The sequence below is a fragment of the Passer domesticus genome, chromosome 25 (assembly GCF_036417665.1).
Source record: "Passer domesticus isolate bPasDom1 chromosome 25, bPasDom1.hap1, whole genome shotgun sequence".
NCBI lineage: Eukaryota > Metazoa > Chordata > Aves > Passeriformes > Passeridae > Passer > Passer domesticus.
Window position 1 is genome coordinate 806238 of NC_087498.1, and position 26051 is coordinate 832288.

Genomic DNA, 26051 nt, shown 5'->3' on the forward strand with positions numbered 1-26051 from the left:
TTTTACTACTGCTCTGAACTTCATTAGCAGTATATTTTGCAAATGCCTTCTTCCTGTGGGTGGCTTATTGCTTCTGACTGCTGGGCAAACAGCAGTGATTCTGCTTGTGTCAAAAGCTGCAGAAAATGCTTATTGTTTCCTTAATGTGCCATTACCTGGACAGTGCACACACTGCAGCAGAGAGAGCAGGAGAGCTCCTGCTCTGCAAAATTAGGAGTTGCACAGCTTTCACTCATCAAACAGCAGCTTTTTTTGTTCATGAAACAGCAGATCCTTGAGAGAGAGTCATCCCTCTGAAGTGTAGGCGCGTCCCGTGTTGGCATATCCATCACAGCTCATGTGTCTGTCTGGATAATCAATGGGAAGAAATGAGCTCCTCTGCAGTGCATGCACATGGTTGTGCTGGAGGCTCCTTGTGAAGGTGATAAATCACACCCTGGGAGTGCAGCTCTGCAAGCCCTCGTCTCCATTGCAGGCAGCTCCCAGGGCACAGTTCAAAGAATCATGGCATCTCCTGAGTGGGAAAGAATTTCAGGGATCATTGAGTCCAGCCCCTGGCTGTACACAGCCACGCCAACAATCCCACTCTGTCCATGAGAGCATTGTCCAAATGCTCCTGGAGCTCTGGCAGCCTCGGGGCCATGCCCATTCCCTGGGGAGCCTGGGCAGTGCCTAGCACCCTCTGGGAGAAGAATCTTTTTCACAATACCCAGCCTAACCCTCCCCTGACACAGCTTCATGTCGTTTCTTCGGGTCCTGTGCCTGGTCACAGAGAGCAGAGATCAGTGCTTGCCCCTCCAGGAGTCTCCAGTGCAGCATCCCTGGCACAGACTCAATCCTTTGCACTTGCCTTGGCCTCTGGAGATCAGGGATGTTCAGCACATTATATATCAGGTCAATCCCTGCACCACTTTCAGGTGAGGAGGCTCTCACATGAGCCCCACAACACCTGAGGAGCTGGGAGGTGACTGTCTGTACTTCTGCAAGCCAAGAAACCCTGTAAAGGGGATTCCTCTCTGGAAGCCAGGCTGTTTTGCTGCACAGCTGAACCAGCACTGAACACAGGTCCTGGGGGTGGATAAAACCCACCATGGCAGATTATTGTAGAATGATCCAAATGTCCGGATTCTCTGTGGTTTTGTCACAGTGCAGCAGTGTAGTGAACTTTCTAATAAATGTCAACATGCTGGATCAGATGCAAATCCTCTTCAGCCCATTACCTTTCCCATGAATGTGGTGGACTAAAACCAGGAAAAGAGTCCAAGGACAAAGGAAGTGTATTCACCTTCATCCCTCACTTAGCTCACTGCCGTTTGAACACATGCAGACCTCTGGTACAGTGTTAACCTGACAGTGATAGACCTGCAAAGAGCATTCCAGCACCCTCATCCCTGTACAGAGGGACGGTGTGAATAATCATTCCATATTAACCAGGCTGAAGAGCGAAGTTTAATTAACTGTTCATAAGACTGAAGCCTCTCCTCCAGCGTGGAAATCATTTACTGCTGTGCACTCCTTGATTCAAAGCACTGCTCAATTCCTCACCAGTTCCTCACAGTGAATGCCAGGGCAGAGGCTGCAGTTTATGTATTTTCATGTGAATAATTCTTTTGAATTCTCCCAGCTTTGATGAAATCTAGTTGTGCAGAAGTCTGTGTTTAACTGTGGGTTTTTCGGTGTTAAGGATCTTGGTTTACAGAGTGTGAAGGTCATTTCTTTATTTCCGTGGCTCTTTTCAAGGTGTGTGTGTCTCTGTGATGCCTGCAGTTCAGTGGCTCCTGGCGTGATGGGTTTCATATTGATGAAGGCAGCAGATTGCAGGAATATGATCGTGACTATAATGACAGGAAGGAGCGTCTGAGGAATGCACCAGTGCAGGATTTCTGTTCTGAGATTTTTGTCTGAGTGAGAGGGTGTTTATGAGGAGTGGGGTTCTTTTCCTAATGATGCAATGATTTGGAATGGAGCAAATAATCTAGAGAATAGGTGCACCTTTTTAACAGAACATGTTCAACACTACAGGGTTTATTGAGAGGCTCTGGGGAGAAGGTGCTGTCATCACGTGTGTATTGTGTGCTCATGGGGAAGTTGTCCCAAAGAAACAGCAATAGCAGATGGAGATAAAATTAATTTTTGTTCATGAGAAAAAGAATAATAGCTCAGGAGTCTACAGAGCCAGGAAGGCAGATCATCTGCTTTTACTTTAACCTCTTCTGCATCTTCTTTTTTTCCAGGTCATATCTGACTCCAGTGCGGGATGAGGAAGCAGAATCACTGAGGAAGGCACGGTCCAGACAGGCCCGGCAGACTCGCAGGTCTACCCAGGTAAAGAATGGAAATGTTCACATTCATGTGTAGGATGAAGAGAGCTGCTTAATTGGTTGCCCAGAAAAGCTGTGACTGCCCCATCCCTGGAAGTGTCCAAGGCCAGGTTGGACAGGGCTACGAGCAACCTGGGATAGTGGGGGGAGTCCCTGCCCATGGCACTGAGTGGAATGAGATGGACTTTAAGGTCCCTTCTAATCCAAACCATTCCTTCATTCTGTAAAGAGGCAGGATTTTCGTTTCTGTTACGTTATTTCTTAGGACAAGGGACTTGTCTGCACTCACACTGTTTTGGAGAGGTTCTGGCAAAATTTCCTTCAAGCAGTTATTAGAAAACCCTCCCACAGACATACATGAGTTAGATTTCCAAGCTTTGCTTTCTGCAATGTGCCTGCCTCTTAGTTTGTAGTGTGATCACACATATTTGGGTTTCTTTGAGTCAGTGATTATGTCAGTAGGCTGAGAAATACAGTAAAGGCAACAGAATTCTTCCCTTTCTCTTACCATAGGGATGAAACATGAGCCTGACCAGATGTGAGTCTGTGTTATTTTAAACTGACACGGAAGACTGAAAATGTAATTTCAGGCTGGAGAAGTCTCCAAGGAGACTTTAGAGCCTCTTCCAGTGCCTAAAGGGGCTCCAGTAGAGCTGGAGAGGGATTTTGAACAAGGACCTGGAGGGACAAGACAAGGGGGAATAGCTTCTGATTGCCAGGGTTAGAAGGGATATTGGGAAGGAATTCTTAGCTATTAGGGTGGGCAGGCCCTGGCACAGGGGGCCCAGAGCAGCTGTGGCTGCCCCTGGATCTCTGGAAGTGCCCAAGGCCAGGTTGAACGGGGCTTGGAGCAACCTGGGGAAGGTTGCAGGTGTCCCCTGCCCTTGGTGGGGGTGAGATGAGATGAGCTTTAAGGTTCCTTCCAAACCAAACCAGTGTGGGGTTCTAAGATTCTGTGCACGAACGGAAGGCTGATGTTTCCTGCAGGGAGTGACCCTGACGGACCTGCAGGAGGCCGAGCGCACGTTCAGCCGCTCGCGGGCGGAGCGCCAGGCGCAGGAGCCGCCGGGCGACAGAGCCGAGGACAGCGGTGACAGAACGGAGAGCCGTCCGCGCTGGGGACGGAGCACGGACGACGAGGTGATCCTTCTGCCTCAGTCCCCCTTGCCTGAGCGTTGGCAAAACCACTTAGGAGAGCTGGCATCAGGAGATATTCATTGGCAGTTATCTTTTTATTCTGAGTGGGACAGACTGGCTGGAAAGAGGCGCTGCTGACTGACGAGCAGCAGTTCAGCATGAGGGAGGTGCATGTGGAGGTGCTGGAGCTTAGCTCTGCCTTTGCTCTCCTCTGGGAATTTCACCTTTCTGTCTCTTGCCAGAAAATAAAACGGTGTAAATCCCAGAAAGTGTAATGAGAAGGCTAATGATAGAAATGTGGCCTGGATCCATCCTGCTGTGCAGTCTAGGCAGAGGCTTTGTGTTCACGTTTTTCCACAGATGGTCAATGTGTAATGGAAAGCTGGAGAGACCAGTTTTCTGCCCCTGCCACCACCTCTGTTTTTTTCCCCTCTAAATCATATCTTTCTATTAGGTAACTTGTGTCTCCTGCCATGAGCTGTAGGGACAAAGGGATTGATCCCAGATCTCCCAGCTGTGGAGAGTGCTTTTACACTGTAGCTGTGCAATGACTTTAACATCCATACTTATCTGATAGAATGGTCCTGATCTAGCAAGTGCAGGTGATCACTTCCAGCAGCAGTGAGGAAAACATTGCACTCTGAAAATTTACTGCATTCCCTGAAATCCATAATCTGGTACTTCCTTTTCATTGTACTATTTTTCTGTCATGGCTCTTTGTTTCTAGACCGTCTATCGGCGATTGAGGGGCTCAGCACAGCCCGACAAACCCACGACACCTGTGTCTCCTTCCACAGCAGCACCTCTGCTCTATACAAGCTCATACCTGACTCGAACAAATAAATATCTAGGGCTGGACTCTGTGAATCCAGCAGATTTCAGAGCGGCAGGCACAGAGATGGAGAAAAATGGTAGGTACCAGGAGAGTGAAGAACAGACAAAGCTCAGGGGTTTTCTTGAGCTGGTTTAGAACTTCCAGTGTGTACAGATGGAGAGAACACGTTTACTTGTTACTCTGAGGGAAGCTGCCACGTCACAAAACAAATGTTATTTGTTTAAATGAAGTTAAACAAATTCCTATTGCTTGTAACAAAGGGATAAAAGGATATTTTTCATTTTGGATAAATAAATGAGACAGTGGTCATGGAGCATTTAGCTATTAGAACTAGGGAAAGAGGTTCCCTTAGTACAGGTTGTCCTTAGAACAGGAGTAAATCAGGATGACCTGGGGAGAACTGGTAGCTGGGGTAACTTCCCTGGCTCTGATGAGGGAAGGAGTGTGAGAATCCAGCTGTAGTAGGACACTGAGAGTCCATTTAATTTGCTTTAATAACCTCTTTGTAATATAACACAAGGCAAGATGACCTTGGTCAGCTTGAAAAGAACCCCAGAACTGTAGGAAAAGCACAGATGTAAATCACTGAAACCAAAGCAGTCTTTCTTTGCTTGGCCAGAGTGTGAAGATCAGGATTCAGATGACAAATCCCTGAACAAACAGTCAATCCGGGAGCGGCGGCGGCCAAAAGAGAGACGGAGAGGCACCGGCATCATCTTCTCAACACAAGATGTAAGTTTGAGTTCCTTAGAAAGAAAATCCAGGGTGAATTTTCTTCCTGTTCCAAGCTTCATGATTTTCTTCCCAGTCCATTGATTTCCCCTTAGTTCTTTCCTCTGCAGCTCTCTTTTAGACTGGCATATCCAAAGGTCTCACGTCCCTGTTTGGCCTGTGTCAGACCGAGCAGCAGGCTGTTCCTGAGGGCAGCCTGTTCCTGAGCCATGTCATGGGAACCCTGCAGGACTGGGAGAGGGCCCACATGGGAGAGGAGAGATTCAAAGTCTAATTCCTTTGGAAGGAGGTCACAAGCCACCTGAAGTATTTTCAAGTTTCTTCAAGCCCAAATTTGTCTGCTTTTTAGGCCCCCTGAAAGAAAGACAATAGGAAGAAAACTCGTGTTTGGGTCCCCTCCCAGCACCAAAGAACACTCACAGCATAAGTGCAGAAGAGCTGTCTGTGTCATGGTCATTTCTCTTAGTCCTGGTTTCAGAGGATTTCTTCAGTCTGAGGGAAGGGATCCGACCCTCCAAACTTTGGTTAGAGCCTCAGCTAGGAAAATAGATCACCTTTTCCAGGAGAGAATAAGAATTATGAAATTATGGTTAATGAGTTGAGTCCAGAATCAGCTGGGATGCCATGGTAGTTCACATTTGCTCCATGAAATCCTGGAGCAGTTACAAAGGGCAGTGGCTTAGAGAGACTATACAAGTGCAAGATACCTGGGATGATGAGTCTTTCCACCTGGAGTCTAACTGAACTGGAGATACTTTTGGAAGTCAATATTATGACAATATTTCAGATCTGCAGCTTTTCCAAGTATTTTTCCCTCAGTGTATTAGGGACTTCATCACAACTCCTCAGAAACATTGGAATGGCAGGAGCCATCTCAAGAGAGCAATTCTGTCCTCAATACCAAGGTCTTCTAAATGGCCATTAGGACACCAAACCTGATCTGATAATTAGTCAAAAGCATTTGGACAGGCATTTCTTTTGACTGAAGTTTTCCTAACATTAGCATCAAATAATTTTTTTCACTGAAAGGGTGGTTAGGGACTGGCACAGGCTGCCCAGAGCAGTGGGGGAGTCACCATTCCTGGTAGGGTTCAAAAAACACATAGATGTGGCACGTTGTGCTGTGGTGGAGTTGACATGGTGTGTTCGGTCAAATGCTGGACTTGTTGGTCTTGGAGGTCTTTTCCAACCTTAATGATTCTGTGATTCTATAAACAATACATTATCTTCTTGGGATAAAGTTTTGTTGTCCCAGAGCTACCTAATTTTACTGTTTGCCTTTCCTCCTAGGATGAAGATGAAGTTGATGGAAATGAAGAAGTGAAGGAAACTCGGGTAAGTGAGACTACGTATCTGAATCACTGATGTGTCAGTCTTGGGTGTTGGTGGCTTTTACTCTTGTCTAAAAGAGAGTTCAGGCTCTTCTCAGGAGTATGAACTGGCAGATAGTTCCAAGCAGCAAATTCCTTACTGATTTCTCTTCTGAAAGATGAGGTCTATCTGCAGAGTGGCCTGAGTTCAATGTTCTCCTGGAGAGCTGCACAGGAGTTGTGGAGCCTGGAGGGAATGCAGTGGTGGGGCTGCACTGCCAGGGCAGTGGGATCCCATGTGTCCTGGGGAAGGTGTGACCTTGGATCTTGGAATCACTGCTATTTTGGACAGGATGTTTTGTGTTTCTGAAATCTGCTCTCTTGTCTCACGGATTTGTTTTCTTGCGGAAAATGGCCTTTGCAAGCAGCCCGTCAGAGGTCGTTCAGTGTTGCCCTGTTCTTGCAATAGTCTCATCCTTTGAGGTCCTTTCTTTCATTTCATAATAATTACTGAGTCTTTCCGTTTCCTTTGGTTTTGTTTGTCTTTGTCTGAAACACATTTGAGCCTGACAACATGACTGACTCTGACAATGTCAAAGCTTAATACATTCCAAGCTATTAAAGTGCAATGTGGAAGACCTGGGAGAAATAGCAAATGTAAGGTTGCATAGGGGTTAGCCTGCTTGTGGGATGTTTCATTTTTGCTGGGAAACTTTGAACATGGGGGAGCCTTTCCCTATACTTTGCAATGCAGTAGAGTGATTGAAGCATCATTTAGTTGGAATTAACTGGTTCTTTGCTGAAAATTTGCAATAACACTCTTCAGACTCTGTTTTTGTTTTAATTCTTGCAATATTCAGTCAGAATGCGGCAAAGTCTTGCTGGGGCAAGAGACTCACGTGGTGCTGGGGTGGTGTTTAGTATGTCCTTATCTTTCCATGCCAGCCGTTGCTTTCCCAATGCTTACTTTGCACTTTACTCCACTTGAAATGTGAGATATTCCTGCTCACAGAAGCATCACCTGCTTCAAGGAGGCCAGCTCTTCCCACAGGAGTTTCTGCTCATCACAGTGCAGAGCTTCCTGAAGTCTTCACTGAACCCTGCAGCAAAGATTTGGCCATTTATCGTCATTAAAATTGTTTTGACATTTCTGCTGCCTCACAGTAAGACTGAAGGAGGGGAGTTTTGTAATGTGTAAAAGTAATAATCATAATAGGGACACCTTGTTTCCAGCAGGCATGTTTGGGACTTGCTGGGAATGTCTTGTTCTTCTGGGAAGTTGTCCCAGATTACCTAAATTAAGACAAAAGAGTAGCTGAGGCTGCAGGTTTGGAGGCTTCCTGGAGTCTAGTTCTAAAATTGCTGAAGATTTTATTGAGCACAGTCCTCACTGCTCATGTAAATGGACAAGCTGCACTTTGGGAGAATCCAGCTGCCCAAAAATTCAAGGTCACCCAGTCTCTTGCAATTAATAATGCTGGTTTTCCCCAAATTAACAGCAAGGATTCCTTTTGTCTAACATTTCACATGATTTTCTTGTGGGATCCATCTAAAAGCAGAGCAACTTCCCTTCAGTTCCATCATCCCCTTTGTGCAGGTGCTGCAGGGCACCAGCACCGTGGTTTCTTATGCACCCAGCGTACCTTCAGCTGGGTTAGACTCTCCTCCCACTCTGCTAGAGCTGTTTTTCCCATTTTCCCAGTCCTCTTGTTTTTATCCAGTTCCCAGTTTATTTTCTTGAATGCATGCCTCCAGCATCATGTCACTTGGTCAGTCTTCCCTAGTTAATTTGAGATCCAAATCAGATTTCTGTCCTAACTGGCCATCACTTTGGCAGGAATCATGGAACAGCTCTCTGTTTTCAGTTCTAGTGCCAATAAGAAAGTACAGTTAATAATCATTAATTCTTCAGTAACTATAGTTCTAGAATGGCAGTTGCCAGATGTCACCAGGTTGTGAACTTGAACAGTCTGGAGTGTCCCATTTTAGTAGCAGAACCCCAAAGAATCTGATTTTGTGGGAACGGTTACATTTTTCCTCCATTGTTTATATCTTGGCTGATATCAGGATGATTTTCATGGAAACCAAAAAACAGGACTTGCTTGAAATCCCTCCTCCAAGCTCTGCAGTGCTGGAGACTAGCACAGGAAAGGTAAAGGCAGTTTTGGGAAGAAAAAAAAAAGGAGCAAATACATGTTGTTCTAATTCTCAGAAGTGGATGAATTATTTTGACTGAGCTCATGAGCACCAGAGTGGGAAACCAGCCCAGACGCTTTGGCTGAGGTTTAGGCAACTAAGAGGTCTCATAGTGGGATGTGTCAGTGTCCTCCATTTGTTCTGCTCCCACCCCAGCTGCCTCCTTGGGACACAGACTGCCTGGATGCACTGTGGAAAGTTGGAAGAGCAGATGAAGTTTTATTGTGGAATAAATGTTCGAGGGTACAAGGACTTCAGCTGGAAAAAGCCTCTGGGGATGCAGCTTTAGGAGAAGTTTTTCCGTGATTCCAGTGGGAAGGAGCTGCAAAGGAAGGAGTTTTTGTGTGGTCTGGGGAGACCTGAGCTCAAAACAGAGGTGGGGGAGAAGCTTGGCCACAGTCTTGTCTCTGTTACTCAGAAAATAAAAGCTGGGAGAGTTGAAAGCTTGTGTTGTACCCAGACTGAGCTGGGGGGAGGCTGGAGCTGGGAAACCTTCCCTGTTCCCTCAAGCCATTGACTGCAGAATACCAGTGGGAATTGCAGCCTTGGTGAGGCCAGTGAGGACACATGCAGCAGTCAGTGTGGGTGGGGATCAGTGGGCTGGTCTGGGATGCAGCAGGAGGATGATGATGAAGACTAAAGAGAATGTTCCAGTGTTCCATTTCAGAGCAGGTTTTCTTTATCCCTGACTCTGCTGGCTTTGACTTGGCCCTGACTTAAAATAATAGAATCTATTACAGACTGGTTTGGGTTGGAAGGGACCTTATAACCCATCCAGTCCCACCCCCTGCCATGGGCAGGGATACCCCCACTACTCCAGGCTGCTCTAAGCCCAATTCAGCCTGGCCTTGGACACTTCAGGGATGGGGCAGCCACAGCTTCTCTGGGAAACTTCTGCCATTACTATTGCACAGCAGGAACAATTAGGAACAAATCTGGAAGACAAGTATATTTTAAATGACAGAGCATAGGGAACAAGAAGAAAATGTTTATAATCATTTAAAGGGTTGTTTCTCCTTGCAGTTCTGTGCTGGAGCATTACAGATGCACCTCACCCACAGGAGAGTTTGTCAAAGGAAAACTTTAAATTCAGAGGAAGACACTGAGCGTTATGTTCATAAAATCACAATTTCTGAGCAGTAAAAGTATCAAACAAAATGTCTGTTGTCATGAACTGCCTTCAGGACAGTCTGTATAGCCCAGTATAAACCCCAGACACACTAATGGAATTAAGTTTTATGGAGGAATAGCACTGAAACGTTTGATTGTGAATTACAATTGCAGTAAGTGGATTAAATAGGCTCCATTCCTGTCTCCCTGCACTTTGATTTATGGAATGAACCAGGCTCACTCTGGTTTGTAAATAAGTGTTCTGCCTACTTGTACTGTTACCATGAAATCACCAGATGCAACTAGATACCAATATAAATTAAATCTCTGTCTTAGAAGGGCTGAATTTCTAAACTTAATTCCACAAGTTCAATTCAATGTCTTAATGTTATTGCTGATTCAGAGCTATGACCTGGGAGTCCTGATTTTGGTGTGTCCTATTTTTCACCTATATTTTTGCTTTTAGTGCCACTTTATCCTTTCACAGAGGCTTCAGTTCAGCTTGTGTCACCATCCTGTTTGCCTTTTTATGAAAGATGGATGTGATGAATAACTAGAAGATCACTAATAGCTTTTGTTAGGTGTTTTGTGAGTGTCCTGTTGTAGCTAGACTGGGTGTACTGGGAGCCCTGGGAGCCCCCAGTCATTACTGCCCTTTTCCCTCTGTCATGCAGCCAGCCCTGTGCCTGTGGACTGTGTTTGGAAGCCAAGGAAGGCTCAGAGTCCTCCACTTTCAGGGCTCACATTGCCTAATATGGTAAGGTATGTCTGCAAGAGCTGAGCTGTTTTGCTGGGATACAAGGGAAAGTTGACCAGGAAAAGGAGCAAAATAGGTGAACTTCTGGCCAGCTGATAAGAAACTAGAATCCTTTCAATCCAGACAGTGCTGTATGGTGGTGCTCGTCCTATGCTTCATTGCTGCTGGCCCAGGGTCTCTTCTGAGGATTAAGGATATGAGTATTTTCCCCTGGTTTTACCCTTGAATGTTTATTTCTAGAAGAGATGTGGTGTGATGTGGGAAGGAAACCATCTGGCTCCTGTCCAAGGGCACGTAGATGGCACCATGCGTCACTTGCATCATGTAGTTAAATTAGAGAGCATTTAATTCTGTGTAACATAAGGCTGGGAGAGATTGGCTCTGTTTAGTCCTGTTTATAAACAAATTGTTCTAATAGGCTGTGTATGCTACAAGGAAAGAGCTTTAATATGTATAGCAATATGAAATAGCAGCAAAGTGCTGCAGGAAGGAGCATGAACTGAGGCTTTGCCATAGAACTTGAATGTGGTGAAGAACATCCTCATCGTGTTCAGAGTGCCCTGGGTTCTCTGCAAGGTGAAGGGGGCAGACAGCAGAGAAATTAAAATCTATTCTGCAAATATTCCTACAAAAACGCTTCACATGTGCACAGAGGATTTGCCCTGTGAGTCTCCAGCCTGATGTGCTTGTGTTGGTTTTTCTTAACCTCAGTATGTGGAGAAAGGCATCAGCCTGGGTGGCTGCACTCCGTGTTGGTACAGCACTTCACTCCTCAGCCTGGCTCTGAGCATCAGTTTACAGCTCTGGGAAAACATATTGTTTGTGCCTAAAGCCAAGTGACCCAAGTGGATTATGTGACTACAGGGTTACAGCTAAATGCCTTCAGGTGAATTCCTCTAACTCACCAAGTTGCTGAATTAGGAAGGTGTAATGTGAAGCAGTGATGGGGATGGGTAACACAAAACCAGCTAAAATCCAATCTGTGAGTCCTGGGAAGATGAAGCAAAACAGCCAGTCCTCCAGGAGTGATTCCCAAGGTCACAAACTCGTAACTATTTAAGGTAACTTTATGTTGTAGCATCTTGATTAGTAGATTGCTGTCAGACTTGTGGTGCAGTCTGAGGTGACTGATCTTTCTCAGTTGTTGGCAAGACATTCCCCTGCAGCTGTGGGGCTGGGGTTGGCCCTACAGCAGCCACCCACAGCTCCCTTGGCTGCTGATGGCATTGCTGGGAGGCCTGTGCAGTCAGTTCAGATGATCCCAGTTCACCCCAGGCTCCTTTTCCTTTGCACCCATGGCAGCTATTGCACGGGGTCTCGGGATTCTCCTGCTTTCTTCCCAGAAGGAGCTGGGAGCAGTGTGATGGATAGGGTGGCAGCAGGATCCATGACACGTGTGTGCTTCTCTCCGATGTGTGTGGACACAGGACAGGCACTCCAGGAAACGGAGTGCTCACTCCAGGTGAATGTTAGCCCAGACCCACTGGCCTGAGGAGCAGCATTGCTCCTGCCCCATATCCCAGAGACAGAATAAATCTCACTATTGTTTTGTGTCTATTAATGTTTGTACTTTTTTACTTTTTAAAGGTTAACAGTGTATGGTTGTGCTTATACATGTAACAGAACATCCCATCACTTTTTGTGGGAAACTGTCAAAATCTGTCTCCTTGTGACACGTTCAAAACTATGGAAAGGAGAAATGTCTCTGACTGCTGAACTGCTTGGAGCAGGTTCTGGGCCCCTCTGGGAGCTGATGATCCTACCTCAGTGTCAGTCATCCAGTGGGCTGGGGGAGGATGCCTCTCCTGACATGTTTGAAGTCATCCTCCAAAAAATGTGATCTGCTGAATTAAAATTCCTGCCTAGAGCAGTAGATATCTGGGTGAGCTGTGTCCTGGTGACACAGGTGTCTGCCTTGGAGAAGGGCATTGGGGGCAGTGGGAGGGGGCTGCAGCACATGGAACTGGGATGTGCCATGCTCAGGCTCTGCTGTCTGGCCCTTCTCCCCAGTGTGAGAATCTGCATCCAGTTGTGGGATCCTAGCACAGGAAGGATGTGGAACTGCTGGAAAGAATCGAGAGGGGCCCATGGAGCTGCTCTGAGGGCTGGAGCCTTTCTACTCTGGAGCCAGGCTGGGAGAGCTGGGGGTGTTCACCTGGAGAAGGCTCCAGGGAGAGCTCAGAGCCCCTTCCAGTGCTTAAAGGGACTCCAGGAGAGCTGCAGAGGGACTTTGGAGGAGGCATAGCATGACAGGACAAGGGGAATGGCTTCCCACTGCCAGAGACCAGGGTTAGATGGGATATTGGGAAGGAATTCTTGACTGTGAGGGTGGTGAGGCCCTGGCACAGGGGGCCCAGAGCAGCTGGGGCTGCCCCTGGATCCCTGGAAGTGTCCAAGGCCAGGCTGGACAGGCTTGGAGCAACCTGGGCAAGTGAAAGGTGTCACTGCCCATGGCAGGGGATGAGGTGAGATGAGATGAGCTTTAAGGTCCCTTCCAACCCAAAGCATTCTGTGACTCCAGTATTTTATGGCTGCTTCTCTCTGGCAAAGCCAGAAGCTGATTGTCCTCATCTCCTGCCATCCTGTGCAGGCTAGTGCCATCACACATTTATGTAGGAAATTATTTATCTCCCAGACATGTTCAGAAAGAATGAAAAGCAGAAACTGCATTGCCTCATGGCCGGCAGAGAACTTAGGAGTAATCTAAATTGTATGGAAAATTGGAGTCAAATTCTCTGGCAATAATCTATCATTTGGAAACAACCACTGTAGGAAAAATGGTATGTTGCTGTGATATAAGTGGTGATGTGGTTTGTCCATTGTGTCTCTAAAAGGTCACTTTTTGTTCGGAGTTTATATCCTCCCACATGCCTCTCTTCAGAAAAAGCCTCATGTTTGGAAAGTCATTGTTAGTTTTCTGCTCTTGGACATGGACTTGCCCTATGAAAAGTAACATTATGTGGCACAAGCTGCTTCATTGTTGGATGTGTCAAAATGTTGAATGCTTAAGCTGCAAAACTCCTTCTGGCAGGAATTTCCCACCTGCTCTAGTTAATTGCTCATTATAGGGAACCCATAAGAAAGATGGAGAAAGACTTTTTACAAGAGCATGCAGTGACAGAACAAGGTGAAACAGCTTCCCACTGTCAGAGGAGAGGTTTAGATCAGGTATTTGGGAGAATTCTCCCCTGTGAGGGTGGGCAGGCCCTGGCACAGGGGGCCCAGAGCAGCTGTGGCTGCCCCTGGATCCCTGGAAGCATCCAAGGCCAGGCTGGATGGGGCTTGGAGCAGCCTGGGACAGATGAAGGTGTCCCTGCTCATGGTGGGGGGTGGAACAGGATGAGCTTTAAGGTCCCTTCAAAGGTCCCTTCCCAGGCCATTTGTGATCCTATAGTAGGTACCTACCAGGTGCTGAGCACTGTTGTGGGTGGGTTTGAGTGGCTGTTCCACCACATAGGTTGACTTTTCATTGATCTTAGATTTCATCCTTGGCCGTGGAGCTAACCCTCTGCACCACAGTGTGCTGCTGCTGAGGGATGGTCAGAAATAGGCTTGAAGCTCAGGTAGATGACAGTGTGTTGAAGTTACAGATTTGCCTGGCCAGTGACACTGGGATATTGTTGTGTGTCAGGCATTCAGTTCCACAGCTGAGCTGGCAGACAGGTTTTACAGCCATGGAGAGGCTGTGCTGGGTGCAGAGAATCTGATCAATGTAGATAAAGACAGAATGGATCATGACTATTGTGAGGGCCCTGAGATTTTTATTTCTCTATGTCATGTTTTGGAAAGTCCCTTAGCTTGAAATAGCTGTTTCCATCTGGTTCTTGTACTGCCGTTTGCTTTCTCAGCTTCTCTGGCATGGCCTGTTCATAGCTGTGCAAATTGTTGTGTTCCTCCCTGTAAGAAACCTGGGTGGGTAGAGGGAATCTGTCAGGAAACACTTGCTGAGTGCAACTGCCAGACAGCTTCCCCTGGAAAATATGTTCCAACACTACTATATCCTTTAATGGTTGAAACTGGATTAAATAAATTGATTTTTTGCATGAACAGTGCTCAAACTGGACTTTTGAGTGGACAGAGCAAAGCATTTCTCTGGATTTGCTGAAGCCTGTCCAGAGAAGGGCAACAGAGGTGGAGAAGAGTCTGGAGCACAGTTGTGATGAGGAGCAGCTGAGGGTGCTGGAGAGGCTCAGCCTGGAGAAAAGGAGGCTCAGGGGGGACCTTCTGGCTCTGCACAACTCCCTGACAGGAGGGGCAGCCAGGGGGAGTTGGGCTCTGCTCCCAGGGAACAGGACAAGAGGGAATGGCCTCAGGCTGTGCCAGGGGAAGTTCAGGTTGCTTATTGGGAAAAATTACTTCCCTGAAGGGCTGGTCAGGCCCTGGCACAGCTGCCCAGGGCAGTGGTGGAGTCGCCATCCCTGGGAGTGTTCAAAAAACATGTGGATGTAGCACTTGGGACATGGTTTAGTGGTAAATATGGCAGTGGTGGGGGAACAGTTGGGCTCATAGGTTTCTCCAACAATCCTTGAACCTGTGATTCTCTGATTTTATTGTGATGCTTTTTTCGAACGAAGCACGGTGCTGAGTTCAGGAAAGAGCCAGGCTTGGTGGCTGGACATGAAGCAACCTCTCCATAGCCACCAGACCAATCTGTGGTGTACAGACCTGGCCAGGATTATGACATGACAGCAGGCAGTGCTGGGGTTGCCTCAGGGGTTGTGCCCATGGCTGCATTTACAGCCTGAACAGAATCCTGTCTGTAATCTCAGAGACATTTCTATTTTGCAAAGCTCACACATCTGTCCCCTTCAACAGAAGCCCTTTGTGGTGCTGGTTTGTTGTTTCTGGTTATTGCCACTGTGGGCACTCATTTCTGTAACCTCTCACCATCAGCCTGTGTGAGGGCAGGTCAGGCTGGGTATCAGGAAAGGTTCTTCCCCAGAAGGGGTGGCACTGCCCAGGCTCCCCAGGGAATGGGCACAGCCCTGAGGCTGCCAGAGCTCCAGGAGTGTTTGGACAGCACTGCCAGGGATGCCCAGGGTGGGATTGTTGGGGTGTCTGTGCAGGGCAGGGGTTGGACTGGATGGTTCCTGTGGGTCCCTTCCAGCTTCCAGGATATTCTGTGATTCTATGAAACACAGTTTAATGACGCATTCAGAGAGGGAACGTGAACATCTGTCAGCTCTCTCAGAAGCATTTCTGCCTTTGATGCTCTCAAACTGTGGGTTTGTCTGCCCCCTCCAGGCTCTGCCTCAGGTTCCCTGTGCCTTTGCTGTAGAAGTGCAGATGTAGATTGGTTTACTGGGCTTGTCCTGAGCTTTATCTTCAAATGATGATGAACTCAAGACAGTGAAACCATCTCCCTCTCTGTAGCCTTTGCTTTAGATTCAGTTCTCCCCCTCTGAAGTTGGGGATGTCCCCATAGGGGTCAGTGAACAGCCCAGCTTCTCATCCTGCTGTACCTGCTGGATTTGAGTGTCTAAGACACCTTACCTCTTCTTCCAAAAAACTCAACCTTGCTCCACAACTGCTGGAAGATGTTTCTCCTGCAGGCAGAATAGGGCTCTTGGAGGTGCTAAAAGATGTTTCTCTGCTGAGGATGCTGCTTTTTGAACTGTCTTCACCCTTGCTCTTTATACCTCTAATTATAAGAAAGGAAAAAGAAAACTCTGAAATTTTATATTTAAAATGTGCTATTCTCAGCCCCCACTAAATGATCTGCATGTGCTGCTCAGTGCTAATCCAGGTATGCCTAAGGCATGGTGCTTCCAGCTTTTTTGTGATAAATTTTGAGATGGGAATAAAAAGTGGGAGAAGAATGATGCTATAGATGCAATTATAGACACTCAGCTGTTGTGTGTGTCTGGAGGAGAGGAAGGAAGACCCTTTCCTTCTGCTCCCTGTGTATGTGGCACCCCAGCAAATCTGCTCCTGGGAATCCTGGCCTGGGCTCTGCAGATGGAAGTGTTCCCTCCTCCGATTCAGATTCCATTTATGGAAAGCTCCAGCAGAGCCTGCACATCCCATTTGCAGAACAGCTACTGCCTGACACTGTTGTTTTGCTCCAGTCCTGCAGCCCAGCATAACCCTGCCTGCCTTCTGCAGTGCTACATAAACCCTGCAAGCTCTATTTGACCCTGGTGAAGCTTGAGGTTGATTTAAAAGTAATTTATTTACAGTAGGGTTTATATATAATGTACAATTGTTATATAGCAGTAGCAGAAGTAATAATAATAATACTAATAATTTGAATTATTAAATCTTGAGATACAAAGTTCTGTTAAATAAGCTAAATCAAATGCCAGAAGTACAGTTAGTACAGAATACAAGTAATGTTTTAATAATTTTTATTTAATAATGTTTATTTTAAAGGTAATGGGTGTTGGCCTTGTTACTGCTGAAGGAACTCATACATATGTGTTTGTACAGCTATATACAGATATTTCCTTGGCTCTTCTATACACACAGCTCCTTGGCTATACTTGCTGTATAGCACATTAATTTCTGTAATCCAGCAGCTCTTCAGCTGCCCATGACTATACCCCAGGAATAAAAATCTGTATTTTGGAGCCAGTTTTAGTTCTCTCAGTGTACAAAGACATACTTGGTCAAAATTACCTGCTCAGGTTACCTAGTGTCATGAGAATGTGGCTGTTAATAAGCAATGCAGAGGGTAAGAGTGGAGCTGAGTTACTACATTTTTTTGGTTGAAAAAGACCAATTAAACACAAAAAACAACCAACCAAGTGCCATCAAGCCCTGAGCTGGAGTCCAGTCCTTCTCCTGCTCCGTAAGCACCTCAATAACCAAAGCAGAAAATCCTTGTCAGGAAGAAAACCACAAACACCACCCAGAACACAGAACAGGTGAGAAGACTTGTGATATTTTCCAAACTTAACAACACTGTGATTTTCTGGGTTCTATGGTCACTTTTGAAGATTGGCTTTTGATCACATCCCCTGGGACAATGACTGTGCCACCAATTCCAAATTCACTCATTATGCACCAGAATGAGCAGTTTCTCTCCAGAAGAAGCAGAATTTCTTTGCACAGAATGCAATGGGTACAGCAAATAAAGAGGTGAGAGCAGGAGGCTTAACAAGGCTCAGCCTTTTCTTTCCAGGTGAACTCCTTTCCCATTGGGATGGGACAGGACAGGACAGGATAGGATAGGGATGTTTTACTGCAAGATCCCATGTGGAGAAAGCAGTGACTGGTTCCCTGGTGCAATGGCCCCCTGGGTGTAACCCTTTCTCTGGCTCTGGAGCCCTGTGTGTTAAGCCAGAACTGTTCCTGGCTGTTGGAGACACCCTTGGGCTGGTCACAGCTCGTCCTTTGCAGATGACAGCTCTTGGTCTGGTCTGGGTGTAGTGGGAGACAGGTGTAAGGAGAGGAGTTTCCTGTTCCAGGACCAAAGCAGAGGTAGGCACAAAGGGGGACACAAACAGTGGCTGTTGTTTTGGGCTGAAGTGGGATATCCACCCATATAGGACATCCCGTGGTGATGCCAATCACAGGATTATTGACCTTTGCCCCTAATATAAACACTTTTGCAAAGGGGAGGTGCAGGATTGTGGCACTGTGGATTTCAGTTTGGTGGGCAAATCCAGTGACATAAAAGCAGTGGGAAATCAAAATTTTGACTCTGTTCTCTAGAGCCCATGAGGGTAGTTCGATGATAAATGGTTTTTTTATGTTTAAACTGTTTCCTGCACAGGTTGCCCAGAGAAGCTGTGGCTGCCTCATCCCTGGAAGTGTTCAAGCCCAGGCTAGAGCAGTCTGGTGGAAGGTGACCCTGACCATGTCAGGGCTTGAAACAAGATGAGCTTTAAGGTCCTTTCCAACCCAAACCATTCCAAGGTTCTCTTTTTTTTCTGGATATTTTACAGAACTGCTTTATACCTAGAAACATTATTTTCTGGACGTATAATGACTTTGTAGCCTAACTCTTGGAAACAACTGCCAGATTATTTTGTTCCATTTCTCCAGAGAAGTGTCATGAGAATAAATGCAGTTTTACAGTTGATTTAGGTACTGCATAAAATTACAGATTTCAGTGATTCCCTGGACCAGCACATAACTTGACAGACAAACAGCACATTCTGCTCCTGCAGTGGGAAACCCAGAAGGGGAGGATTGGGAAGATTTGTTTACTTGAAGAGCAGACAGCTGAACTCTGTAGAAGGAGGTGCCAGCAGCTATCTGAAGTGTCTGGAGTGACATGGAGCAGTTATGGGGGTTCTCTGCTTCTCCTAGAAAAGTGAGCAAAGTGGGCTCAGAGATAGGCTAGGGGGGCTCAGCCTGGAGAAAAGGAGGCTCAGGGGGGACCTTCTGGCTCTGCACAACTCCCTGACAGGAGGGGCAGCCAGGTGGGGGTCGGGCTCTGCTCCCAGGGAACAGGGACAGGAAGAGAAGGAACGGCCTCAGGCTGGGCCAGGGGAGGTTCAGTTGAATACTGGAGGAAATTTCTTCCCTGGAGGGCTGGTCAGACCCTGGCACAGACTGCCAAGGGCAATGGTAGAATCAGCATTCCTGGAAATGTTCAAAGTATGTCTAGATGTGGCACTTGGGGACATGGTTTTGTGGTAAACATGGCACTGGCTGGGGAATGGTTGGACTCAACCTTAAAGAGCTTTTCCAGCCTTGGTGATTCTGTGGCAGGTTCAAAGGAAAACATGAAGCTTGCTGCCTGCCTCTCCCTGTTCTGCCCCTCCACTTGGATTGTAATTCACAGGTAGTTGTGCCCCCCATGTTCTTGCATCACTTGGCCCAGCACAGGAGGGGGTCACAGCAGGGACTGGGCCAGTGCTGAGAACCCATCCTCAAAGGCTCAGTACCACAGTGCCATCTTAGCCTGCTGCTAGCCCTGAGGCCAGCTGGGAAGGAAGGCTCATCCATGTGACTGAATCCTCCCTCCCTCCAGCTCAGTCTCCAGGGTGCCTGTTGGGAATGGTACCTGGGAGTGCCCAGTGGTACCCAGAGGAGCCCTGCTTGGCCAAGGACGAGATGGTGCCAGAGACCTTCCCCCTGCTGGCTGATCACGGGTTGTGTGCTGCGGCAGGGGTGTCCCTGGCTGTGATTAATTTAGCAGATGTTGGCAGGGAGGCCCTGGAGGAGGTCACAGTGCTGAGAACGTCCTGCTGCTGTGTGGGCCCAGTTTGTGTTTTCTGCCCCAGCTGAGCCCTGTGTAGCTGGAGACACCACTGTGCTCCCTGGGACGTGCCTGCACTGGGAGATAGAGGAGGTTTGGCTGCAGATGAAAGAACTCAGCTGGATGGGAAGGAATTCAGTGAGGTACGTGGTAAACCTGGTGTGAAAAATGACAGCTGGGACTTTCAGGAGATAGTTTTGGGATAATTTGTTCCAAAAATACCAGCTACTCTCATTCTTCAAGTTGTATTAGAATTCTGGTCTCCCAAGAGGGCTTCTCCTCCTCTGCACTCAGGGAATGTGCCGTGGGCTTGCATCACCCCTGAGCATCACTGCAGCTCTGGCTTTGACTCCAGATTTGTTTCCCATTTTTGTCTGCTGCAGGTTGGAATGTTGCAGCACTGCTGACGTTTGTTTTACCAGCATCATGTTCTGTAGGTGAAGATTTTCAACACAGATAAAAAGGGTGTATGTATTTTCCTCTCAAATATTCAGCTCAGGGTTTCATGCTATTTCTGATACATCATTTTCCTGCATATGAGTTCTCCTGTCTAACTAATTTTTAAAATGGAGTACAAACACAGGCATCATCACCACAGGAAGGGAGAGGACAGACATCTGAATGGAAAAGGAAGTAGCAGAATCTGCTGAGCTGCAAGGGACCCACAAGGCCCATCCAGTCCAACACCTGGCCCTGCACAGACACCCCAACAATCCCACCCTGGGCATCCCTGGCAGTGCTGTCCAAACACTCCTGGAGCTCTGGCAGCCTCGGGGCTGGGACAATTCCCTGGGGAGCCTGGGCAGTGCCCCAGCACCCTGTGGGGGAAAAACCTGACCAGGTTTTGGGTGAAGGTGTATGAAGAGTCATCATAGCCAAGACCACAGCTCTAACTACGGGAAAACACTCTTTCATATGGGTATGGGAAAGACACAATACTGTAGTATAGTGGTGCTGCTATAGTCCAAGGTGAGAAGAAACTTTAAGGTGGTTTTGCCCAGAAATAGGCCAGAGCATGAGGACAACATTCAGACAGGGATTGTGTGCATTGGTTGTGGAAATGGTCATGAAAGATGATTTTTGTGCATGTCTTTCTGAAAGTTGTATAAATATTCCTTATAAAGTGCACAGCACCACAATTAAAGCACGGACCAGCCTGGTACTGACTGAGAAATCTCCTGAACAGACAGGAACAGTCAGATCTAAACAATGACCTTGAACATGACAGAGCTGAGTCTGTGAGGAATAGCAGCACTGTGAAGGAGAGTCATATTTCATAATTCCACTGGGGACTACTTGAAAGTAAGCTGTACAAACCAGCAGGAAGAAACCCCTAAATCAGGCGTTTGTTGGAATAATGCTGAAACCTGGCGTGTTTTGCCATATTGCATCTCTTGCTGCTCTCTGTGTCCTGGCTAATCAAGACTCCCCTTCTCTCTAAATTGAGTTGCTGTCCACCAAGCTGTACTAATCAGTCTGTGTCAGATCTACACTGGGTCACTAAATAATTAGTGTGGAATGGCTCAGGGTGTATTTTGGATTTGGGCTGTGAGTTCTGTACCAAAATGTTGCTTTTGGAGCTTTCCTGCCCCTCCTCAGCAGAAACATTACTGTGGAGGGATGTGAGAGAGGTTTATTTGGGACTGGATGGGAGGGGAAGCCAAACACTGCAATTTAGAGCTGTGTAGCTCCACCTTGGTGATTAAGCTGGGCTTTGTCAGCCCTGGAGCTGGGATTGGGACACTCCAGTGCACCACCAGCTCGTTCACCCAGTTTCACTTACACTGTTTTGAAACTCCAGAAACTGAGACTGGTGTGAAAGGATCACCCTGTGTGCAGGGTCTATAAATATGCCTCTGAAGCATCTGGATTGCCTTGTTGTAGAGCAGAGTTGGGCTCCAGGTACAGGGAGAGGTGTGTGATGAGTGCAGCAGATGGAGGCTGGAAAGATCAAGGTCCTGCCCCAGCCCTCTGGAGCAGCGGGGTGCCTGTCACTGCCTTCTCGTGTGTCTGGACTTCATTTCCTTACCTTGAAAGGGGAATGCAGAGATATTACCAGGCAGAATTACATCTCTCCAAACCCCTTTTCCACCCTCCTGCAGTCAGTGGATGATTAGTCCCCTCATTCCTTGTGAAGAGGTATCGAGAAACCTGATATCACTGTGACTTTCTCAGAGCAGAAAAATCTGGCAGCCCCACCTCCTGCTTTCCCTGGTTAAACAGAGATGTTGCTTTGCCCCTGAAAAGTGAAGATGCTGGATGGCAAGAGGAATTACTGAAGCTGCTATTCCAAGTCCCTTCCCCAGCTCTGTGCCAGTTAAATGACTCAGGTGCCAAGCAGGGTGCAAAAAGGAACAAGATTCAGAGCAACACAGAGTGGGAAAATATTCTTAAAATATTTTAATATAAATGCTATTCTGCACTTCACAGAACAGTTTGAATTGGAAGAGACCTTAAAGCTCATCTCACTCCATTCCACTGCCATGTGTAGGGACATCTTGCACTACCCCAGGTTGCTCCAAGCCCCTTCCAACCTGAACTTGGTAGGAAATGTTTGATATTAAGCAGATGTGAAGCTGAAGCAGGACAGATGTGCTGATGCAGTGGCAGGATAGGCACCTGCTCTAAGTGACCCTGCCTTGACAGGGGAGTTGGACTGGATGATCTCCAGAGGTGCCTTCCAACCCCACCCATTCTGTGATTCTCTGTGGCTGTGTGAGCTGTTTGAGGCATTTTTCAAACAAACATCCCATGGGCCTATTGCAGTGGGACATGAGGGACACATGCTCACCTTCACAGGGAGCCATCTCGCCACTTCCAGTGAGCTTGGGCAGCAGCAGAGCTTGGCAGAGAGAGGGGAGTTGGGAGAGGTACATGCTCTCCACACCCTCTGTCCTTTCATCCGAGCTCCTCTCCCTCCTCCTTGATTCCAAACGCTCCCTTGAACCAGTGTACATTACACAAGCTCTGTGTCACCCTTCCACAGCTCAAACAGGCTCATGAGCAAACAACAAAAAGCTTCTTGTGCTGTCCAAGTGTGTCCTCCCTTTCATGGCACGAGCTGCTCCACGGCCTTTAAACCACCTCCCTTTGTTGCAGCCACCACACAACTTCTGGAATTTAGCCTCTGCAAAGTGCCGAGAGCTCACCTCCAGCATCCACTCGCAGGCCACCAGGCCTCAGAAGCTCGGGAAGGATTTTCTCTTCTCTCCATTTTTTTTTCATTTTTTTTCCTGCCCGAATCCCAAAACCAATCCCAAACCCAATTTGGCAGCCCAAATCCCAAGCTGAAAGTGAATCGCTGCTGCTGGCTGCCCTCCAGCATTCCTCTTGGAGCGAGTCAGGATCTGGAATGTCAGAATGTCAGAAGGCAGCGGGAGGGACGGGAGAAGCCTGTGCGTGGGTAAGGGCGCCGGAGGGGGGAGGAGGAGGAGGTGGAGGAGGAGAATGGAACAAAACCCAACTTCAGCTGGACTGCCCCTTTCCAAACCAGCGTTTGTTCCTGATTAATGCTTTTGTGTTTCACTTAAAACGTGCAGCTCCATGCAGCAGGGGCAGAGCTTGCGGCCGCGCTCTGGAGTAAATCAGGGTTTGCTTTTCCTTTCCTTTTTTTAGCTTTTTTTGGCAAAAGCTTCGTGTCTAGATATACCCAGCCAGTTTTCAGCTCTCTCCTTGAGCCGGGAGTTTCTGCCTCCTGCACTTCTGGGGAGAGGTTGATCCCTCTGGGCCTGTGGCACGCTCTGGACGAGGGGAAATGTCCTTTTGCGGCGAAGTCGGGACGGGGCCCAGGCAGTGAGGCTGGCACAGAGCAGCGCCCGGCACTGGAGCACAGCGAGTCCTTGACACCTTCTCTGCTTCTGCTCGGACAAGAAACCTTGTGGAGCCTCAGGTCTTCCTGCAGCAGATTAATGCCTAAAATTATACACCCTAAACAGGAGGGTTTAATTACCAGAGCTGTGAATAGTTTAATTAGTTTGTTCTGACCTTGGAAGAAGGACCTGCCCAGCACCGTAGAGCGACAGGAGAGCAAGACTGGTGTTGCTTCTCAGAGCCAGCCCGCGAGGCCATGTCGTCCCTGTACACCAGGAGTAAGGAATACACTCGCAGCAGGAAGGCTCAGTCAGACTCTCCCCCGTCCTCTCCTTCCCCGATCGCAAAGACGCTCAGAGTAAGCAGCTTTTTCCTTTCTGTATTACCCTGCTCAGCATATGCTCTGAGCAGAGCCCAGTGGTGGCGGTTTGTTGTCTTACCCTTGGAGACCTGTGCCTGTGGTTTCCTTTGGAAAGAGGATGGTTTAAATGAAACTTGGGATGGTGCCTCTGCAGCAACAGGTTTTAAGCAGCTGCCAGAGTCCCTGCACTGGGATTAGCAGTTGGTGGTGTAGGGAATTGCTGGGATGGTAGTTTCCACCTGTCCTGGAACATGGCTCTCCTGGTAGGCTGTTGCTGGAATAAAACCTTCCTGGTAAAAACGAGGCAGAACCTGACCAGCTTCATAAACACTTTGATACCACTGGTGAAACCAGGTTTGTGTTCAACTTTCACCCCTGGGGCTGAGCTGGCCTGTGCTGTAGTTTAATAATTTCAACACCACAAAAAAAATGGAATAAGATCACCTGTAGCAGGAGGCAAGTCAAGGTACTCCCTGTACTCCCCAAACCAGAGCTGGTATCCTCCTCTCTCAAGGTGTTGGAAAGTTGGGAATGCTTCCCAGCAGTACTGCTGATAGCTCCAGAGTCATGGGAGAAGCTGTCACAAACCCTCTGGGTCCATATCATTGTACAGGCAGCCTCTTCACCATCAAGAAATATTATCATGCTGGAGTCAAAGCCTGGAGGAATTAGTTTTTAACAGCTGGGCTAATTTTAGATGGGAGCATTAAATTAATTCCAGCACTGGTATTTGCTCAAATCAGATATGCATTGCCTGCTCTGTTGGAAGGGACAGATCTTGGTCTGGAAAAAGTATTGCCCAAAATATTTGAGTTTTAATCCACTGCTGTGGCATTAATGGAAGCAGTTCCTGACCTAGAGAACTTCAGCCTTGAGGCTTCTGTGGCTGCTGGTTGCCCTGGGCTGTTAACTGTAATCAGAAGCAGATGGTTTCATCCTTCTGCAGCTGGAGTGTCTTTGGGATGGTTCAGATAATCTAAAACCATCTCCCGTGGGCTTGGATGGGCTTCCCTCATCAGTTTAAGCACTGTGCTTACCACTCCTCCCTAAAGGGTTTACTGTTGATCACCAGCCTGGTAACAGGTGGGGAACCATCCCAGTGTGCTAGAAAGGGTTTACTTTCTTTCAAACCCCAAGGTCAGACATGTTCAGACTGACTCATTCCTCCCTCTTATGTATCTGGGCATACAAGTGAGTGACAAACATCTCACAAGAGCCCTGAGCTGTGCCTGGAGCAGATGACAGGAGGGGCTGGTTTCTCTGTCCAGAGCCATGGGGGGACTGCAGCACTCCTGAGGGTCCGTGGGTGTTGGAGAAAGTGCTGGGAACTCTCTGGTGGGTGGAGGTGGTGCTCGTTTCTCTCTCCATCACCGCAATGAGATTTGCAGGCTCCTGGGGAGCTGCGGGTATTGGAGAAGGGGGTGGGAGTTCTCAGGTGGGAATGAGAGAGCCTGGAGAAGAGCTTCTTGTTAGTGAGATTTTGATGAAAACCAGCACATGAGCATTGGAGATCCTTGCAGTGGTAAGGCAGTGCCAGCTGTGACTCCACAGCATCTGTAGGGAAAACCAGGTGGGGAATACAGCAGCATGGACTCAGTCAGTGTAGGAAACAGCGCTGGTGCTATCTGGGTTATGGAAATAGCCCATGCCTTAAAAGGGTGATTAGGGAAGCGATGTCTTCGGGCTAAAATAAGGATCTGAGTTAACTCTTTCTCCAGGACAATGCAATTTTGCCATGAGCAAGAGAAGGGAGTTTGGTTTATTCTGGGTTTGTCCCGCATGTTTATTCATCCTCACCCACTTCCCCATGCCCACAGTAACAGGCCTGTGCCATGAGGAGCCACCACCCTTCATAAACCAGGTAGGAATGTGATACCTTGGAGACTTTTATCTTTCCATCCAGTCCGCTGACACCAGTAGAGTTGTGGGCTCTGAACACTCCCAGCTGAGCAGGGGTGTGAGCACACACGAGCAGGCAGGAGCCTCACACATGGTGCACACAGGGAGAAAACTCTTGGAGAGCCAGGCAGAGCAAAGGAGGTTTGACTTATCAAGGAGTGACAAAAGCTACATTACATGTCATTTGCCAAGCAGTTTCCCATGGTGTTCCCTCTGCACTTGCACTGCTGCTTGGAATGCTCCTCCTTAGGAGTTAGGGGAATATTGCCTGGGGTTTTTCTTCCTTTGATTGATGGGAAGTCCCCGAATGCACAGCTAAGGAAGGGGGCACTTTGCAGTGAACTCATGCAATCCATAAGAAAGGGAATATCCCTGCACAGGTGATTCTGGTGACAGTGGGATGGGGTCCCTGTGCCAGGTCAGCACTGTCCC

General features: G+C 47.7%; 1 protein-coding gene across 5 annotated transcripts in view; it reads left to right on the forward strand.

Moving 5' to 3' along the window:
• Window positions 1-26051, forward strand: part of PPP1R12B (protein phosphatase 1 regulatory subunit 12B) — a 132631-nt gene that overhangs the window by 77887 nt on the left and 28693 nt on the right. For 4 of the 5 annotated variants that reach the window (XM_064399289.1, XM_064399290.1, XM_064399291.1 and 1 more), the window contains 5 exons: window positions 2235-2325; window positions 3309-3461; window positions 4186-4369; window positions 4913-5025; window positions 6316-6360. In XM_064399289.1, coding sequence (XP_064255359.1) covers window positions 2235-2325; window positions 3309-3461; window positions 4186-4369; window positions 4913-5025; window positions 6316-6360 — 586 coding nt within the window. Of the gene's footprint in view, window positions 1-2234; window positions 2326-3308; window positions 3462-4185; window positions 4370-4912; window positions 5026-6315; window positions 6361-23027; window positions 23718-26051 lie in introns of those variants that run through there. The other variant, XM_064399293.1, reaches the window with a different exon arrangement.